We start from the raw sequence: 19,601 nt of genomic DNA on the forward strand, positions 1-19,601 counted from the left end.
CATGAAATACTTACAGCCAAACTATTTTCTGGGGGAAAATGAGACTGTATGCTACTTCCCACTGAGATTTATACTTTGTGGTAGGATGGCAAGAAGCTGTTGATTGTGAAGAGCTCTCATTCAGCTGTACAATCCCTTTATTTCTCTAAATCTGCCATGAGGAACCTGGCAGGTCCAGGTGCTCAAACTGGACATCAAATTACAGTTTACATTAGTCAACATTTCAAATTCAATGAAAATACAAAAATGCCTCTGCACCTACCTTCCCCTTTGTCACCATATGCATGTACACAAACATGCACAATTTGTAAGTGCTGTTCTGACAGTTTGAAATTCATAAGGACATCCAGAGCATGAGCAAACCATTGCTCTACATCTCTGTCTTCCACAGCACAAGTCAGCTGCGCCCTATCCTCAGTTTATGGGCAGCTGCCCTTTGGGAGGGGGCAGTTTAAGGCTGCTCCTTCAGGAGCTTCAAGGAAGCTCTCCACAGAAAAACTGAGATCTGAGCTAAGGACATCCCTGGCCAGCACCACCGTTTTGCTCATCCACATCACAGCCTGGCACTTGTTCCCATATCACTCTGTTTCAGATGACTGGGGCTCCTTTAGGAAACAGCCTCATTTGCGCTTCTCAGGCAGTCTCTTGTTGAGGGCTGTAGAGAAGGAGCAGGTTAAGAGAGGCAGAGAGTCAGTGGTGGAGCACTGTGGGATCGGTTCTTGCCAGGCACACTCGCTCCTTATGGCTGCACTGCCCAAGTGAGTTGTGTGCAAGGATGAGATGCAGTGGTATAGCTTCATATCAGATCCCTGAGAGCTTTCACCTCACAGAAGAAATACCCTCTATCTTATACAGGACTCAGAAAAAGATCAGGATGATTCCCTTCTTCAACGTGGTTGGTTTTGCCCCCTTTGATTTGAGCTTAGCATCTTTAGCAGTCCTAATCCTCTACTGGAAAAGCTTGAGAAGAGTCTGATGAATGTGCAATTCCCACTTTATCAGTCAATGAACCACACAGAGGAGGGCAGCAGGCAATTTTCTGAAGCTGGTTGCCACACTGTCATAACTCAGAGCCCAAGGTCAACGGAAGAAGTGTTTGGTGCTCCTCTGTAATTGCATCTCTCAGGATGAAACATTTTGGATGCTACACACTGTCATGAAAGCTCATGGGCTGTGCAACACGTCATATTCCTCATAGATGTGTCAATCAAAATTTTCTCAACTCTGAGCCCTCTATAGCTATAAACAAAATCCACTATACTAATACAGTGATACTTCCTCTGTACCTAAATCCAATGTTTCATAACACCTTTTCTGACAGCGTGGCTTTTAATTCAGTTACAGAGATGTGTAGCAAGCCTGTTTTCTATTCACTGGAGTACATTACTAAAAATACTTATTTATAATAATATATATATAATATATTATATCTATATATATAAAATAATATATATTCTAAATGTGTTTTCCTTCGGGCTTAAAAGTCTAGGTTTCAGGTTGCATGCACCCCATGTAAATTTCTGTGACAATGTGGAAAGAAAGCATATTAGTGTCTTTTGAGTTAGACATCTGTTTAGAATGTTTTGTAGCCACACTGAGTCTTAAATCAATTTGGTTATAAAAACAAATACTCTTTACAGTATTAAAATAAAAGAATGAGGATGACTTATTGCTTGTTTTTAGCAATAAGTCCTTCCTTCCTTGGTTGAGGAAAGATGGACCATGTGGAATGAACTGACTTAAAAATTCACTGACACAATGTAGTTATTGATTGATTTTTTATAAGCAATAATGACTTGTAAGGGCTCTGCTCTGCCTGTTGTTTTAGCACTCTCAATACTTAAGGAAATCAAGTTTGTTGATTTCAAGACTATGATATCTTACAATAGATGAACAATATAACAAAGCATATTTGGTATCTCATGATTTTTTGTTATAAATATTTTCTTACCATTTTCTTTCTGCCTACTTCCACTGGGAAAATAGAATTTAGATTTCTAAACATTGTTTTACATTTTCTCCAGTCTGAACATGACTGAATTAAATGTTTCTCCTCACATTTCACTGCAATTCACAGCTTCATATGGACCTCTGAGTAAGATAGTTCAGGGGAATTGGTAGAAACAGAACTGGAGCACACAGAAGCCAGAGAAGAATGCAAGAAGTATCTTATTATAATCACTTAATTCTTCTTTTGAGCTCTCTGCACTTAAAGACACTTTGTTTTTCTTTTTCATCTCCTTTTCTCTGGTGGCTTGTAAAGGTCCTTTTGTTCTCCAGGTATCCACTAACACTTCCTGTGCTAGACACCAGGTCTTACTCCCGCTAAAGTCAACTTTCCCCTTGGCAGAGAAGTGAAGACAAAGGTGAGTGAGCTTCAGTTCCAAGATCACTGTCACTTCCAGAGTGATTCTATCTGAGACCTCAGCTACACTGCTTCTCCAGACACCACTGAGCAGCAGTTTTACCAACCTGCAGCCTTCTAAGGAGTGGTACATATAAGCAAAAGTAGCTCAGACAATGAAATTTTTGTTGCTCTGTAACACACTTGGCTGAGGTTAATAAAGACAATCCTTAGAAGTATGTACGCTTAAAGAGGTACCCATCACCAGCTAAGCACAACATGGAAAAAATAAATAATCCAAACAAAACCTTAACAAAATATCTGGTCATTAAGATGTTTTTTTAGCTGTGATTTCACTTCTGAATTTATTATGATCAGTTGATTAAATTGGGGGCTAAATCCAGAGTGAGGACAGCTTGCAGTTTAACAAGAATGTTATCCAAACATCTCATATGCCTTTTTTCCTGCCTTGAAATAGCATAGTTCTGAAACACTATTCAACGAAAATAAGTTAATTTGAAATTGTTTGAAATTGCTAGCTCTGGCAATCTGGAGAGCGAGTGCATTTCAATCACTTTGTACATTCAGAGTTTATAAAAGCAGTATGGAAGGAATAAGAAGCAACCAGTGTTGCTTCATGAGGAAATGCTTGTGTTTATGAGAATATTAAGAATGTCTGTCTCTTCTTTCAAATACCGTGTGTTAGTTAAAGGATCAAAAAGAAAATTACATTGGCTTCCAGCTCTCTGCTAGTTCCCTGTACATCTAAAATCATCATCTAAAAATAATGGGAAACATTAAAAAATAAGCAAAAGGACACAGATGAGAAACCGGTTAGAGTCAAAAAGCCGCAACACTAGAGATAAAACGGACGTTCTGGGTATGTAGGTGCTTGAAATACTGCTGACCATAAGAAGACAGATGAAGACTGAACCTGATAATTATTTTCCAGAAATAAAAAGGGGCTATATGAGAAATTGATGGCATGTGATCTTGAAAATGAAGGTGTGGATGAGTTTAAGTTCAGTCTTCAAATCAGCCTTTTGAATGAACACACATTTTCAAGCAGGAGTTCGGAAGAAAGAAGACTGATATATCAAAGATGCCTGGTTTGAAACTGCATTCAGGAAAATTTTAGTAAGTGGGTGAAGCAGTTAAAGTCTCTGGTGTTACAGACTACCAGTGAGTCTCATGAATGGTCAGACTGGGGAGTTTCCTTGATAACTCCTCCATGTTCCCTGCAGGAAGGAGCAAAGGAGGAGTAAGGAAAGCAGTGACCCGCTGCATCTATGGTGAGTGATGGAAGATACTGTTCCATTTACAGTTCCATTTTAAAAATAGATGCTGGGCAAGTTAGCAATTAAAATTCAAGAAGGAAAACAGAAGTATCTGGCGGTCGTTCAGTAAGCCTAACTTGTATAAAAATGATCTGCACATAGCTGGTATAAGTATAAACAGTCAGCAGCATGAGATTATGAAAAACAATTCTTGCCTGGCAAGCGTAATTACTTTTAACAAAATGTAAAATCCAGGGGGTGAAGAGAGCACAGCACAGATATTCTCTCTGTAGGCTTGGTCATTCAGCTGTACATGGAATAAGCTCCCATAAAGCACCTGAGCCATCGTCTTTGGACATATCAATGCAGACAGGTGCAAAAGAGACCAAATTCCAAGATATGTACATATGCTAGCTTGGGGCCCCAATCCCAGTCAAACAAGCTCAGGAAGAGATTTGTTAGAGCGACCTGAATACCATGTCGTGGCACCATTTCTAATTCAAAGCTGGTTCATGTCTGTTCAATGATTCCTGATGTGTCTTCACACACCAAGACACCTCCTAGCTCCCCAGCTCTCCTCTGTGGCACTGAGTTCACCAGGAGGAGCAATGAACAATAGCAGTCCCATGACTGTCTCACCATTATCCAGCACTTTCTGGGTTCCACCCCCCCACCCCCCAATTGTCTTCTGGGTAAATCACTCCCTGTCAATGGCCTGGCAGCAGAAGTACCATTGTTCCATCTAGTGGAGAGCTATTCAGTGTTGATAGCCTCTGATTTCTCTTTCCAAACATAGGCCTTGACTCTGCCAGATAGGATTTAGTTGGTACGGTTGTGCTGGCAAATCTTCCTAACATAAGCACAGTCTGTAGTCCCCAAAGATTTATTGTGGCCCAAGTAGTCTAACTTGCATTCAATCCTTTGAAAATAATAAGTGCAGACAATACCAAAGCCACTCAGAAAAGTCCTATATAAAATATATACACTAATTTACAGCGAAGGTTGCAATCGTAAATAGCATTCGGAGGAAAAGTAAATAACGACATTCATAGTCTGGCACAGACATGCTGCCAGTGTGTCACATCCTGATGGATTGGGGATATGTCTGTGTCAAACTATGGATTCCATTTTTGCTTTCTGAATGCCATTTACAATTGCAACTGTCCATGTGGATTATTGCATCTATTTTTATAGCCAAGGCTCTGTCTGGGAAGATAAAACGGAGCAATCAACAACACTGACTGGTTCTATTTTGCTGGAACAATAGTGTTCCTGTGAGCTGGGCTCTTCCATCTTTATGCACAGCACAGGAGGGCTGGGCTCTGGGCTTCCCCCCATCTTGAACAACATGGGCAACAGGGAGACAGAGGTTTATTATGTGGGTCTACCTGCCAAAATGCTGTTTCCCTGCTAAAACCAAGACATGAGCAGTCAAGCCAAAGACTTAGTAGTGATCATGAGGTCAGGTGGTAGGGCACTCCAGAGAGACAGCTCTGAAGAGCTGGGAAAGCTGGGAAATGAGTACAGCCATGGAGGCTGACCATCGAGCTGGGACCACCCTCCTCACCTGCTGTCCAGGGCGAAAGAGGAGAAGGGTCAAGTACTCTGTGGTACTCCTGCTCCTCTCCCCTTCTTCCTTATTAAATCAGTGCTCAGGCACTGCATTTTTATTCAGTCTGTACAACAAACAACCTGAGAGTAGAGCTTCATGTGGAAAAAACATCTATTAGGTCATTCAGACCAGATGAAAGGAAGAGTGTATTTTACAATGAGGGTTGTGAAACCCTGGAAGGTGTCATCCAGAGAGATGGTAGGTGTCCCATTCACGGAAATGTTCAAGGTCTGCTTGGATGAGCAACCTGATCCAGTTGAATATGCTCCTGCCCCTTGCAGGTAGGTTGGACTAGGTGGTCTTTGAAGACACCTTCCAGCCCAAACTGGTCTATGGTTAGCAAAAGCAGAATTATTTGCTTTCCTATATTACAGAAACAGGAAAGAAAAATCTGTGTTTTCCACTTATATTCCTGCCACCTATACCGTGACAATTTCCTGGAGGACTGCCTGTGGATAAAGATCACAGAAGGCTGAGGCACCGTGTCTGGGATGAAGGCAGTGGGTGCATGGCGCTGCTGTCTGATGGGTGGTACCTGCCACTGGATCTTCATCAGGAGGGACACCTCGGCAGTCCATGTCTGAGGAGCGGCAGACAGTTTGTCCCCACAGCAACAAGTCCCAGAAGTCTGCTAGGGGTTCAAAGTTTGGATCTCCTCGCTAAGGACTGAAACCTCACCAAGAAGAGGACTGTTTTTCACTTTGTTACTTTGAGTTTTCGGCATCAGCCTGCTCCGGTTTTGTCTGTCTTCTCCTTAAGCCTCCCATACAAGTGCCACTTCAGGTACTTACCCAACTCCAGCTTCTAAGGCCGCTCGCAGGAGGCCTCGCCGCTTGACCGGGATTCCCCCGCCGCTTCCAGTACGAACCAGAAACCCGGCGGCAAAACGTTCTGGGGAAATAAAACAAACACTGCTAGTTAAAGAAATGATCCCAGCTGCTACTCGGCTTCCAGGAGAAGCCGGTGAATGCGGTGCTGTACTGAAGGCACCGGTGCAGCCGAGGGAGCTGCGCTGATGCCGCGGGAACCGCACAAGCGCGGCGACGCCGGGGCCGGGCGGAGCGGCAGCCGAGGGGCAAAGGCAGCGGTGCAGGGGACACTGGGGCTGTTCCAGACACCCGCGAGGCGGGGAAGGACCCGCACGGCACTTTTCCCTTTCGGCTTTTCGGGATAGCCGGGCTGCTCGGCGGCGCGGGCAGGTGCACCGCACCGGGGGCAGCGGGCTCCCGGCTCCTCCGGGCTCCTCCCGGCTCCCCCGCGGCTCCCGCGGCGGGGCCGGGCGCCCGGCCGGGTCCCTCCCGGCGGATCCCGGCCCCGCTGCCGCTCCCCGCGGGCCGGAGCCGCCGCAGCAGCGCCCTCTGGCGCCGCCGGGGCGCGGCGGGCGCGGATCGCGTGCGAGCGGGCAGCGCCGGCTCGCCCCGTCCCCCGGCCGCCCGCCCGCCACCTGGATCACGAGGGACGAGCGCCCGAGCATCCTCCCCGCCGCCGGCGCCCTCCGGCCCGCTCCCGCCGCTCGCTCCCGCACCTCCGCCCTGCGCCGCGGCCGGGGGCTGCTGCTCGCCCGGGGAAACTTCGCACCCCCGGCTCGTGGCGGGGACCGTGGGGTAAGTGGCCGCATCTCGAGAGCTCGCGGCGGGCAGGACAGGCTTCAGCCTGGGCTGTGCGGGGGAGCCGGGGGACTGTCGGCTCCGGCCGCTTGGCCGCTGGCTGTGTCCGGGGTGTCGGTGGTCCCTCCGCCCGTGTCGGCGGCGCTGGGACCGCAGCCGCGCAGGACGAGCCGCGCTGCTTCCCGCCGGGCGCCGGGGACGGTCCGCAGCTCCCGGGAGAGAGCCCCGGGGGCTGCCGGTGCCGGCCGACGCTGGGATGGGGCGATGCCCGAGCGGCGCTTGTCAGTCCCGAGGGCTGAAACCGGGGCGGCGGAGGTCTCCGCCGCGGCACCTTGGCCACATCCTTTCCACTGACGCTTCGAGAGACCTTTCGAGGGGAAAGCAAGTGAACTAAAGTTTCACATTGCCTCTTTCGAGCCCCAGGTGCACTCGCTTGGAGCTGGACAGGGTGGGTTTGCCTTAGGGTCAGCCAGTACTTGACTTGGAAATAATTTTGAGCGTTTTATAACTTCTGCGCAACGGATTCTTGTTGTGTTTCAGTTTGACGTACCAAAGGGAGAAAAAGCAGCGAGGGGAAGGCTCTGGTGCTTTTTTCTGACTTGGTATTATTCTGTTTAGTAAACAAGAATTTTGTACGTCTTTGGGTGAAGCTGTAGTTTTGCGTCTTTTTTAAAGAATAATTTAAATCGCATAAAACCAAGTTATATCATGTAAAAAACTTTTTTTCCCCCCGAAGACAGACAATGTTTGTGTGTAATTTAGCGAGTTTCTGGGAGATGGACTATTTAACCAGAAAAAAAAAAAAAAAAAGGAAAAAACCCTCCAGGAAAAAAACAAAAATATGCTTGACGTTTGGTAGTTGGAGGTTTCAAAAAGACAACCAGGACTGGATTTAAATAAAACTGAATGATCTGGTTGGGTTCAGAAGTAGTCTGTTGAGAAGAATGTTGATGCACATATGTTTGTACTAGATAAAAGAAAACAGTTCTCCTTTATGAACACGTAGAGAGTATTATGATTCAGGGCTAAGAGTAAAACACTTATTTAAGAGAGAGAGGCTTAATGACTGACAATATCAATTTCACTGGCAAGACACTTGGTTAATTTGCAACCAAGAGCAAGAATTTATTTCTGTCAAAACAAAGTTATACTGTAGAAATAAAGATCCAGAAAGAGTTTCCAGTTTAGGTTTTGATGGTGACTTTAGCACAGTTGCTCCTGCATCCCCTGCCAGAGCACAGGCTGAGACAGTCCTCACTTTTCACTGCCGCATCCGCCGCGTCTCTGCGTCCGTGTACATTTGTGACAAACAATTTTTTTTGCCTTAGTTGACCATAAAAGTATGTTTGAGTGTTCTTCAGTGTCAGGGAGAAGATTAGGATTTTAGGGGTTGTGTTGGGCTAGTGTGTAAACACCTCCAGCTCCCAGCTCTGGAAGCATAAGGCTACACAGTCTGTAGGGTGAAGGTGTACGGAGAGGGACTGTTTCAGGAAGAGAGCCGGGGAATGAACACTCGTACGTGGAAAAGTCGGGTTATTATTGTGGTTTCAGGATTTTAATTTCAACTGAGCCATGGGATGGGGGGAGGTGTGTTATTACCTCAGCCTCTCATCGATTCAGATTTCTGCTCAGGAATTGTAAGGAGGAAATGCATTTCTAGGCCCTGTTTGCAAAGCGAGTGCTTACAAAAACCAGCCAGCCAGTCTAACACTGATTCATCGGTTTCAGCGTATAAACAGATTTAAACTCCAGCGAGGAGGATTTAGTACTCAGAAATGATTTTTCCATTAGATTTTCCTTTCTGTAGGTACATAAAAAAAATACATTCTTTCAAAAAAAGATGCTTTCAGTATCAGGAACTGCCCACGTGTAGTTAAACGAGACTAAAGAACTCAATACAGCTTTTGCTGTCGTGTGTTTAAGGGGTTTGATCCAATCTCAATCCACACTGAACATGGGGGCTCTGCTATTGAATTATCAAAGTCCGGTGCCAAATCTTTCCTTAATATTCCTGGTAATTACTGCTGACTCATGCTGACATGTGAGTTCAATTAGCCCCAACTGGAATGTAAAGGATGTGGGAGTGTCTCTTTGTGCCCAGAGACAGCTAGGACAAAGCAGATTTTGGAGGAAAATTCAAGGAATTGCCAAGTTTGGGTAGGAAGTGTCAGCCAGGGCGTTTTTTTTACAGAAATGTTTGAATAACCATTAAAGTTGAAGCCCAGGAAGGAGATGTTGGATAACATGGAATTGTCTTCACTACGGAATAACTGTAGTCCTAACTCAGACATTGCTTCTAATTTGAGTCATGTCCACACACACAAACTTGGTGCTGAAGAGTGTTGATGTTTTCAATTTGAGTTGGCTTACCCATGAGGAATAAGATATAGCTCAAATAACCACAATGCATCAGCTGCTAACCCAATCTGCCTGAGTGGCACAAGTGGGATTATGCTCAACCCTTCCTGCTCCCACTTGAAGGGGGTTACCTTTACCTGGAGAGCAGGAAGCTCCAGCCTGCTTCTCTGATATGGGCAGAGCGCGGCATGGTTTGGCTGTGAGGTAGGCAGTGGGATATTTGCCAGTGTGAACGTTCCCACACAATTGCTGCCTAACTGCCGTGTTTGTGACAGGTCACTGTTGCTGGACACTGTCACCACACGGCCATGGCAAAGCGGGACAAGAGGATTCTGCAGTGGTCCAGCACTTTCTGGTGCTCCGAACAGGGCACTGCTGCAACAAGGTGTGAGAATCAGATAAATACCTTTGCCCCAGAAATTAATTTCCTGTCAGCTACCAGCTGGTGCAAAAGGTCACTCATATATATACACACACACATATATAAAGCCATGCTCGGTTAGCAGAAGCAGGAGCTGCTGCTTTTGAGAGAAGCAGTTTCATTGCTGGCCCTCTGTGCAAATTGCCACTAGGAAACTGCAGGTCACAATGTCCACAAACATTTTGAGGTCAAAGCAAAGAAGGTGGACATGATGGCAAATATGCAGCCTAGTCTGTACCAATTAGGCCTTTTTATTTTTTATTTTTTTCCAGAGGAAAGTGACCCTTCTGGGTCTGCAGGAAGAATGAAAATTTCAAGGTGCTTTGCAAGGAGCTTGACTGAGAGTCAGGAACCAGATGAACATCTTGAGACGGAAATGCTTTAGGAGTATGTCTCTGTCAGTCCAGAGCTCCCACAGAGCCATTCACAGTCATGTTGGATTTAATTCAACTTACCTTCAGAATCTTGAACTTTGAAATTTCGGTAGCAAGTCCTGTCTGTGTGGTACTGCTGTCAACATTTCAAATATGTCATAGGTAACTACAGAACTCAAACTGATACGCTTACAGGGTTGCACAGGTGGGGTGGAAAAATATTATGCTGACATAACATCAACTAAATGCACCCCAAATAGCTACAAACCCCAAGGTTCCCTGTGCCAGTGTGTGATACAACCATTTCAGCATAGACCAGGTAGGAGCTGTTCACTCAAGTGCAACCCTCAGGTTCACAGGTCTGCAGCTGCAGTCACAAGGCACCCAGTGTATCTCTTTTACCTTTCTGAAACCTTATTCTCAATCTTATCCTTTCCCTCTGAGAGGTTCCTTCTGGTGTGCAGTGACAGGGCAAGCAAAGGATGGCTGTGTAAAATTGTGCAGGGTGGCAGTGCTTAGCTGTCTATGTCAGGGGAAGGTCTGTAGTATGAGCATTTGTGAACAAATCATTTTGTCTGTACCCAGGTACTTGTCACGTGAGAGCTGGGCCATACTGTCTATGCTTTTGAATTAAAGCTGCATCTGCAGGCAACACAAATAATTTGCATGATGCAATCCATATGAAGCTAAGGCTGCAAAATGTAGTGTTTGCAATTGTGTTTGTCCTGTTCCTGCAGTGCTGCCTGGTGCTCCAGAGATATTGCTCTGTATTCAGCAATACCTCTGCACGCACTTAGTTTGTTAGATATTTATTCCTTACTCTTTAACTGTATTGGTATTGATGCTGAATGGTGGTCGTTTCAGTATGTTCAGCTTGCTGAAAGCGTGTGCTCACATAAAATCCAGTCTTGTCATTTCTTGGGACTGTAGAAACCCACCTTTTGAGGGTTTCTTCCTCTTCTGTAACAGTTCAGCTGAAACTGGGTGAAGTTAAATGCATGGCAGTCTTGGGATCACTGTCTTTCTTTCCTGCCTGCTCTTTGCTACATTTGGTAGTGTACAGATCCCTGGGAGTCATGATGCTAAGTAATCTCTTGAACTTTTTTCTTCACTGAAACGTCAAATATTACCTTACACTCAGGGCAGTATTGTTTGGAAGGCAGCTCTTCTTGGCCTTGTTGTCTCTCACAAGAATTTGCTTCTCCAAAATGTGTTTTTCTGATATCTGAGAACTAGTGCACTTGTCAGATTGAGTCTCCCTTTCATTGTCCTAAAATGAGGAATCACTCCACAAACATTGTGCTTTCTTCTTGTTTCAGGTCATTTATAGAAAAACAAAATTTGATGAGGTTGCTTTGTGGGCAAGGAGTATAGGCATTAGAGATTTTGGAAAGGTATACTGAGAGGACAACCATTCAATTCAGGTTGGTACTCCACAGGATCTGCCACACTGTTCCCTATTTCATGAATGTCTCAAGTGAGGGGCCAGAGCATGTGGGCATTCAGCCTGCAGAGGTCACCAAACAGGTTTCAGGCACTATGGAAAAGTCAGATTCAGAGTGATTTTTGACAGTCACAACCTCCAGAAAACCAACGAGGGTATGAGTCTATAAGGTTTAGTGCAAAATATTTAGTCAGTAATAAATCATGTACTCAAATATAGCATAGGGAATGGCTAAGGAGAAAAGGAAGAGGAACTCTTGTGGTTCACAAACTAAACGTGAGTCATTAGCATTGCACTGTTGTAAAAAAGGTGTGTTAGAACAGAAATGGTTTTTCTGAGGTACATCAATTTATTTTGAGATGCTCAGCTCAGGTAGGTCCTCAGTTGGAGTATTGCACTCATTTGGGAGCAGAGTACCTGAGAAAAAATTGCAAATAAAATTAATAGTCCAGAGCAGAGTGAAAGGGATTATCAGGTGTGTAAAAATATCGCTTACAAGATTAGAATACAATTACAAGATTAGAATAATTATTCAGTCTAGAGACAAGAAAAGTCAAGAGAAAGAAGTTAAAAATCATCAGAAATGTAGGATTAACTGCAAACTTAGTTGAATTTAAGCTGTAATGTCAGTTACATTGTAGGTTACAATTACAATGTAGGTTAATGTCAGGGCAAGAAATTATGGTAAAATCATACTGTGTGTTGTAGTAAGGAAAATTTAGTTTAACATACTTAGGGGAAAAAAAATTGTGATTTTAGTGATAGTTAAGTACTTGAATAAAATCTCTGGGGTACTCATAGAAACTGTACTTCTTCAGTATGAGCATCATTGGGGAGTGGTTTAACAGCTGGGTTGTTACAGCTATGATGGCCTAAGTGTGTAAAAGACTAGAAAGATGTGGCACTTTTTTATTAAATCAATTGATTTAGCTAGAAAAAGCAGACAAGTCTTTCATGCTCACAAGCCATTTCTCAGATATGCAACCTCTGAATGGTTTTGGTACAGCTGCTTCTGTATGAAGCAGGGAATGATGTTCTGTACAGTCTCTTGAGGGTCTTTTCAGTCCCATTTGCAATGATTAACAAAATCTTTCTGTCTTGGGATAGACGGGTGTTAAGGGACTGGGGAAGGAAGACAGGCTATAAAAGCAGATGAAAGAGCTCTCTCCTACCCTGTAATTGGGGAGATTCCCTGTGATTTTCACTCCATGAAAAATGCCTGTTTATTAGTTTTCAGGAGAGGATGAGAATCAGTAAATCTGATACTAGCTTCTCTATAAGTGTCAGGTGGTTTTGGATAGTAGCAAATGCTTTATGACAAGTGATATTGTGATAGGATGATGTGATAAAATTGTGATAAAATTTTTGCTTTTTTATCTTAGAGAAAAATAAAATTCTGGGAATTTTGAAGGAAAGAGGTCAAATTCCCCCCCATCTATTGCTCTAATTAAATAAAGTGAAATACTTGTAGTCATGACTTGTTTATGAAAATTAATATTTTAAAATCTAAAAATACATCATCAAAACTTAATGAGCATATCGAAAACAACACTGCTAGGATCCTTAATGAGAGTTAATTTTTATATATTGGCTACTTTGTGGTAGTAACAGATATAAGTAATATTAGAAGAGAGTAGTACTGCAGGTAATTGGAAAATGTATTAAAACTTTTTTTTTTGTCTCTGGCCATGTCTCTAAAACAGTAAAAGTATTTACAATAAAAAGTTACAGCAGTTGTCAAATAACGAATGAAAAAGGTAGGTATATCCAAAGATCTGAAACCCATAATGGGAATATTTTGCTTACAAAGGAGAAATTTCTGTTTCTGGAGAGGAAAACACAGGATCATAGATCACAGAGTGGTTTGGGTTGGAAGAGATTTTAAAGGTTCTGATTCTTACCCCACTGCCATGGGCAGGGACACCTTCAATTAGGTCAGGTTGCTCAGGGCCCCATTCAACCTGGACCTGAACCCTTCCAGGAATGGGGCATCTACAACTTCTCCAGCTGACCTGTGCCAGTGTCTCACCACTCTCACTGTACAGAATTTTCTCTTAACAATTCATCTAAGCCTGCCTTCACTTTGAAAACATTACCCCTTGTCTTATCTCTACATGCCCTTGTGAAAAGCCCCTCTCCAGGTTTCCTGTAGCCCTGCTTTAGGTCCTGGAAGGCTCATGTGAAGTCTCCCTGGAGCCAAGTGCTCCTCCCCAGGGCTGCCCTCAATCCATTCTCTGCCCAGCCTGTGCTTGGGGCTACCTGACCCATGTGCAGGACCTTGCATTTGGCCTTGCTGAGCTTTATGATGTATGCATAGGCCTCATACATTGGTAAGTAAGGACCTGCACTGTATTTTAGTACTTATCCAAACCAAGGTGGTGGAGTAGTGCCTTGTCAGCACAGCAGACAAAACTAGACTGCCTTCCAACCATTGTTACTTCTTTAGTTGTATAGATACAAAAAATAAGAGCAACATCAGGTTTTATATTACTTTTGTTTTCAGATTCAGTATCTGAAAGAACAGGAACTTTTGAGTTTCCATTCTGATTTTCACGTACTTCATTAAACTGAAGTCTTGCAAGAATTGAGCCTGGCTCTTGGTGTGTGTTTTCAATCTGTGACCTGCTTCTTTCAAACTAAGTGTTTTTTACAATGGTGGCACAAACATTTTAAGACACTGAAATGCAATGGTAGTAGCAATAACAATGTCAATTTAAGCATCAAGCTAACATAACTGTCAGAGTTCCAGGAGAAAATAGTTCATGTTTCATTTCAGTTTTTCTCTGCATTCCTGTTTTCCATCTCAAGCTTTCAGAAAAACACCTTTTTCTTTCTCCCTGAAAGTTTTGTGGGTGGGGTTTTTTTTGTGTTTTTTTTGTTTGTTTTTGTTTTACCTTTTAGATCTTCACATACCTAAGCTCTGCTGAGCCTCTGTTATGGGTCTCTTGTAAGTTCATCCTCAGTTACTCTTCTTTCACTGAATAACTGAGTAGGAACAAACAGGAGAGCAAAGCCTGGAGAAGAATAGGATTGCTTCTCCTCAATAAGCTGATTTTACATCTAGGTGTATTACAGGTTTTCCTGCCTGCCTTCCTAGTCCTACATACATTTCATAACTTTTAGAGGAGTCTTTTGTTGGCCTTAGATCCAGGTCTCTTTTGCTTCTTTACTGAAGGAGAATGCTATGCTGTGTTATCCTGCTGTCACACAGGCTCCTCAGAGGACAAGCTGTGTCTCTGAGCCAACTTTTGTCTCTTTCCACACTGTCTCTAGTGGTGCAGAAAAAATGCAAATATATGATACCAATGAATTACATATTTTGTACATATATATGTATATATATATATATATTCAAAATATATGAGCTGTCACATATTTTACTCCTGTTCTGCATTGGAGTACAACTTAAATCTTTGAAGAAGCCTTTTGTGGAAAAAAAGAGAGAAATCAGAGCAATGGGAGTACAATTATTGTGTAGGACAGACTTTTTTGAAAGACTTGGAACTGTATTTTGGTCCAGTTGCAGAAAACCATCACCATCTTACTGGCTACTGTGGAGAGTCTCCCTGAATTTGATAAGCAATTATTTCTTGATGAAACTTCCATTTAAGCTCCATTTTGACTCGACAGGAAAAAACTCCTAGAAATGGTTGCTAGTGATTCTGTTCTACCTCATCTATTCAATCCTCTAACCTATCGTAGCCTCCCTTTGTATAACTCAGGGTTTCCCATCACACTTGTTTACATTTACTCCAAAATTGCATCACTGTGTTGGGTTGACCCTGGGTGGATGCCAGGCACCCACCAAAAGCACTCTGTCACTCCCTTCCTCAGCTGGTCAGGGGAGAGAAAGCATAAAGGACTCATGAGCTGAGATAAGGGCAGCAAGAGATCACACATCGATTATTGTCACGGGCAAAACAGACTCAGCTTGGGGACATTAATTTAACTTATTACAAATCAAACTCAGAGCAGGATATTGAGAAGTAAAACAAATCTTAAAAACACCTTCCCCTCACCTTTCCCTTCTTTCCAGCTGTACCTCCCGCCTCCCAGTGGTGCAGGGAGACAGGGAATGGGGTATGGTTGGTTCATCACATGTTTCTCCCACTGCTCGAAGAGAGGAGTCCTTCCTCCACTCCAAGGTGGGGTTCTTCCCACAGGAGACAGTTCCTCACGAGCTTCTCCAGCCTGACTCTTTCCCACAGGCTACAGTTCTTCACAAACTGCTCCAGTGTAGGTCCGTTCCCACAGAGTGCAGTCCTTCAGGGACAGGTTGCTCCAGCACAGATCCCCCACAAATCATGGGGGACACTCACTGGACACACCCTCTCTATGGGTCTGCAGGTCCCTGCCAGGAGCCAGCTCCAACACAGGCTCCCACAGGGTCACAGCCTCCTGTCAGGTGTCCACAGATGCTCTGGTGTCTGTCTTCTCCACGGGCTGAAGGTGGAACTCTGCCTCCATGTGGATCTCCTTAGGCTACAGGGGCACCACTGCCTCACCACAGACTGTACCACATTCTGCCGAGAATCTCATCTCTGGCACCTGAAACACCTCCTCCCCCTTCTTCACTGACCTTGGTGTCTGCAGAGTAGCTCCTCTCACATATTCTTACCCTCCAAGTGCAATTTATTCTGCACAATACCTTTTTTCTCCTCCTTTAATATGTTATCACAGGGACAATCTCTGTTTGGCTTTGCCTTGGCCTGTGCTGGGTCCACCTGGGAGCAGCCTGGCATTGGCTCTGTTCGATATGGGGGAAGCCGCCAGCATCTTCTCACAGAAGCCACTCCTGTAGCCCCTCTGCTACCAAAACCTGGCCACACAAACTCAGTACAACCACACTTCTAGTCTAGTCCTTTGGATGGATGCAGGATGATGAATAGTCTTATTAAAGATTCTTGTTCTAGTATTTCAAAGAGAGCCCCAAACCTCAGACGGTTGAAGCGTGATGAAATGACAAGCAGGGTACTAAAACATAGGTGGCTGAGAGAATAACACCAGGAATGCCAGTGAGCTTACAGGAGGGTTTGGAGGACCAGTCCTTAATTATATTTGCAGTCTGTGGCTAGTTCTGTGGCACCAAGTAATGTCTAATGTCTAATTTCCCCCATCACAGTAGTGTGTGAGTAGATGGTGGAGCATATACCACCTTATGGTGGAACATATGGTGGAGTGGGGCATGAGGATAAAACAACCCAAAAGGCAGCCAGTGCACAGCCACATGTGTCTTGTGAAAAAAAGTGACACAATTAATTCAAAGGGATATTGTTATCTTCTTTTATCTAAGGATATTTATCCTTCACTTAGAATTGAAGACAAGATAATGAACTGCATAAACTTGAATAACTAATTAGCTCTAGAAGCCTTATCATGACAGCACAGAGATAAATCTGGGCAGAACCTGTTTGAGAAATTATGTATACAGTTAACAAACATGCTTGAGTTGTTCTCTGCACTGAGCTCTGTGTTGCTAGCATAAAGGTGCTCCCAAAACCTGAACCTAGCTATAGATAGAAGACAGCTGAGCTGGGGCATTGCTACATTACGCATTCATGGTAGAAATATTTCATTGACTTATCTTACTGGTTTTAGTCAGATTTGCTACGGAAATGATGCTCATGCTTTCACAACATTGGCTTTTCTTGTGACCTGTTAGTCAGGTTCCAGCAAACAGAACAGAGGGACAGAGATCTCAAAGATATTATGTTCCTGAGAGTTTAAAAGTGAAACATGCTACACAAATATCCTTACTGAGGGATATCTTGCAATGCAAAATGGACTGTCTTGTTAGTCATCAAATAATCCATATGGTTCAGACTATATCCTAAATGCCCCAGCTGTAGAAAAACTTTTCATCGTTGCTCATGCCTTCCTATGAAAAGTCCACTCTAGATACCACTCTACTAACTACAAAGTATTTCACCAGACATATGTCCACTATTAATTTCTTTTGGTGTGTTTTTGTATGTGCTACCATGTGTATACTTCCTCAAGTGACAGAGTGCATGTTAGAAGTTCTAAAAACAGCTGTATTTTTCAAACATCACCTAAAAAAACCCATCAAAACTGCATCTAAGCTTTTTAAAGAAGTTATTTATTTACATCCTCAAAGCTCAAAAGAAATGTCCTTGAACTTAATTTCAGGCTTTCTTATATAAACATATAAAGAAAGAAAGGCTGATGAGACAATTCAGCCCCCTGATGAACTTGTTTGTGGAGGAAGAATAATGGTGGAAATTATTGTTCTGCTAAAGAAGAAGAGCGTAGCTACATATCCATCCTGTAGCAAAGGGCTGCTCTGTTTTAAAGTCAAGCACTTGCAAATTAGGAGATGCAGGAGTAAACATAAATTCATAAAACATTTAGATTGAAAAAGACTTCTAAGAACATCGAGTCCAGCTGTTAAATTCCTCACTTGTGTGGACAGGCACTAAACTTAATCTCATACTAAAATAGAAGCTGGGTATTTTGTTTCTATCATCCCCATTCACCTCATAGTCTCAGCTCTGCACTATGCACTGTTCAAATCCTGTGCAAATAAACTGCTATTATTTTTGTCACAGACCGTTTGGTGATAATTGTGACTTTAGTATTTAAGAACATCAAATCCACTACTGAATTAATCTTTATTATACTGCTGAGACATATGGACTTGTTAGAAGTGATAAATCTGAAATACTTATTCTCATTTACTCGATGCCAGGCACTCAGGAGATGATTTTCCAGAAGACGCAGCCTTTGGTGCAAGCTCAGAGCTCAGTGCTGGCTGCCTCCAGCTGCAGAACCGAGTGCTCATCACTTTTAGAACAGACCAAGGCTCCCAGAAAGTGGGGGCTGGTGCCTCTGTAGCGGTGTGCCTTGCATCCTGCAGCCCTAATTCCTACATCCCCTGTGGAACTCTAACTGGGGCAGGAGTCTGGCTCCCAGTGCTCAGATTACTTCTCGTAAGGCAAGCAGTTAAGGCAGTGGAGCCCACAAGAGACCTGGAAGGGAGATTGCAGTAGGGAGGTGAGGGCTACCTTATTTCTGGCAACCCCCCCAAATTTTCAATGGATACTTTGAATTCCTAATGCTAATACAGAAGCAGCTCTCCAGAATCATCCTTTTCCAGAGCCTTTTAGAGCGCAGCATCTCTCAGCGGTCTTAGGGATGCTGAGAGTCAGGGCTACACACTGCCTGGTATCCCTCCCTGCCTTGTCCCAATCTGCTTCAGTTCTTCCCATGGCTGGCTCTTTGTTCCTGTGCCTGATATTTGGAGTCCTTTCTCGCACCAGGATGGGGAGGGAGAGCAAGAGGGAAGGTCCAGCGCTGCCTTTGCTGCTGGGAGGGGAGGCCTGTGAGGCACACGGGGATGCACATGCACAGTGCAGATGCCTGTAGGAGGAACGAAGGGAATGATGTGTGCTCAGCTCAGGCAGAAGCTGAAGATAACTGTCAGACTACAACAAGGCTCCTGAGCACACGCAAGCTGGATTTTGTTTTTTAACAGAAGTCCCAAACATAGCCAAATTTGTACACATTTTCTTCAAAGGAAATGAAAGAGAGATTTTATGTGTTTTTGTCAGACAACATATGATCGCTGGTACTTATAGAACACCCTCTCTAAATGAAGCATCAAATACTTCTTTTTAGTCTTCTAAAAACTCCTCATGTTTGAGATTTAGCCCGCTGCTCTTTCACTGGAGAAATAATTGAGGCAGAAAAGGAAATTTTAGGGTCATAAAGATCCACTGTGATCTTGCTTCAATCTCATGTATAACTGGACCATCAGACATCCTTCAACAAATTCTTACCACGCAGGTCTATTAGTTTTGTTAAGAAAAACATTTTTGAAGAAAAAGTGCTCAGTGATAGAGAATCCTCTACAGGCTTTGGTAAATTATTTTGATAGTAATTTAATTGTTATTTGGATTTAATTAGCCTCAAGTTCAGTAAATTGGATCTTGCTAGAAATGTTTGTTTCTTGTCACGAAATGTTTGTTTCCTACGTAATGTAGTTACTTATTGTACGGAAGTTCTCTGTTGCTGTTCTTCATGATAACCCAAACAGTTTGAGCTCCTGCACTCTGGCTGTGGGGCTCAGTTTCACAACCCTTATACATTCTTTGCTCCAGTTATTTTCTAAGTGGGGCTGCTTCAGCTAGAAACATGCTATTTA

The 19,601-nt window shown here is 43.6% G+C and overlaps 1 protein-coding gene across 4 annotated transcripts in view; it reads left to right on the top strand.

Moving 5' to 3' along the window:
* The first annotated feature begins 6,608 nt into the window (after window positions 1-6,608).
* Window positions 6,609-19,601, top strand: part of AHRR (aryl hydrocarbon receptor repressor) — an 82,724-nt gene continuing 69,731 nt past the window's right edge. The window contains exons 1-3 of one of the 4 annotated variants that reach the window (XM_086895431.1): window positions 9,493-9,583; window positions 9,892-10,155; window positions 11,313-11,417. Coding sequence is in view for 1 of the 4 variants with exons in the window: in XM_086895419.1 (XP_086751545.1) it covers window positions 9,507-9,583 (77 nt within the window). In the remaining 3 variants the exon portion in view is untranslated. Of the gene's footprint in view, window positions 6,838-9,466; window positions 9,584-9,891; window positions 10,156-11,312; window positions 11,418-19,601 lie in introns of those variants that run through there. The other 3 variants (XM_086895424.1, XM_086895436.1, XM_086895419.1) reach the window with 3 other exon arrangements.

Source organism: Cyanistes caeruleus, chromosome 1 (assembly GCF_971803275.1).
Source record: "Cyanistes caeruleus chromosome 1, bCyaCae1.hap1.1, whole genome shotgun sequence".
Lineage (NCBI taxonomy): Eukaryota > Metazoa > Chordata > Aves > Passeriformes > Paridae > Cyanistes > Cyanistes caeruleus.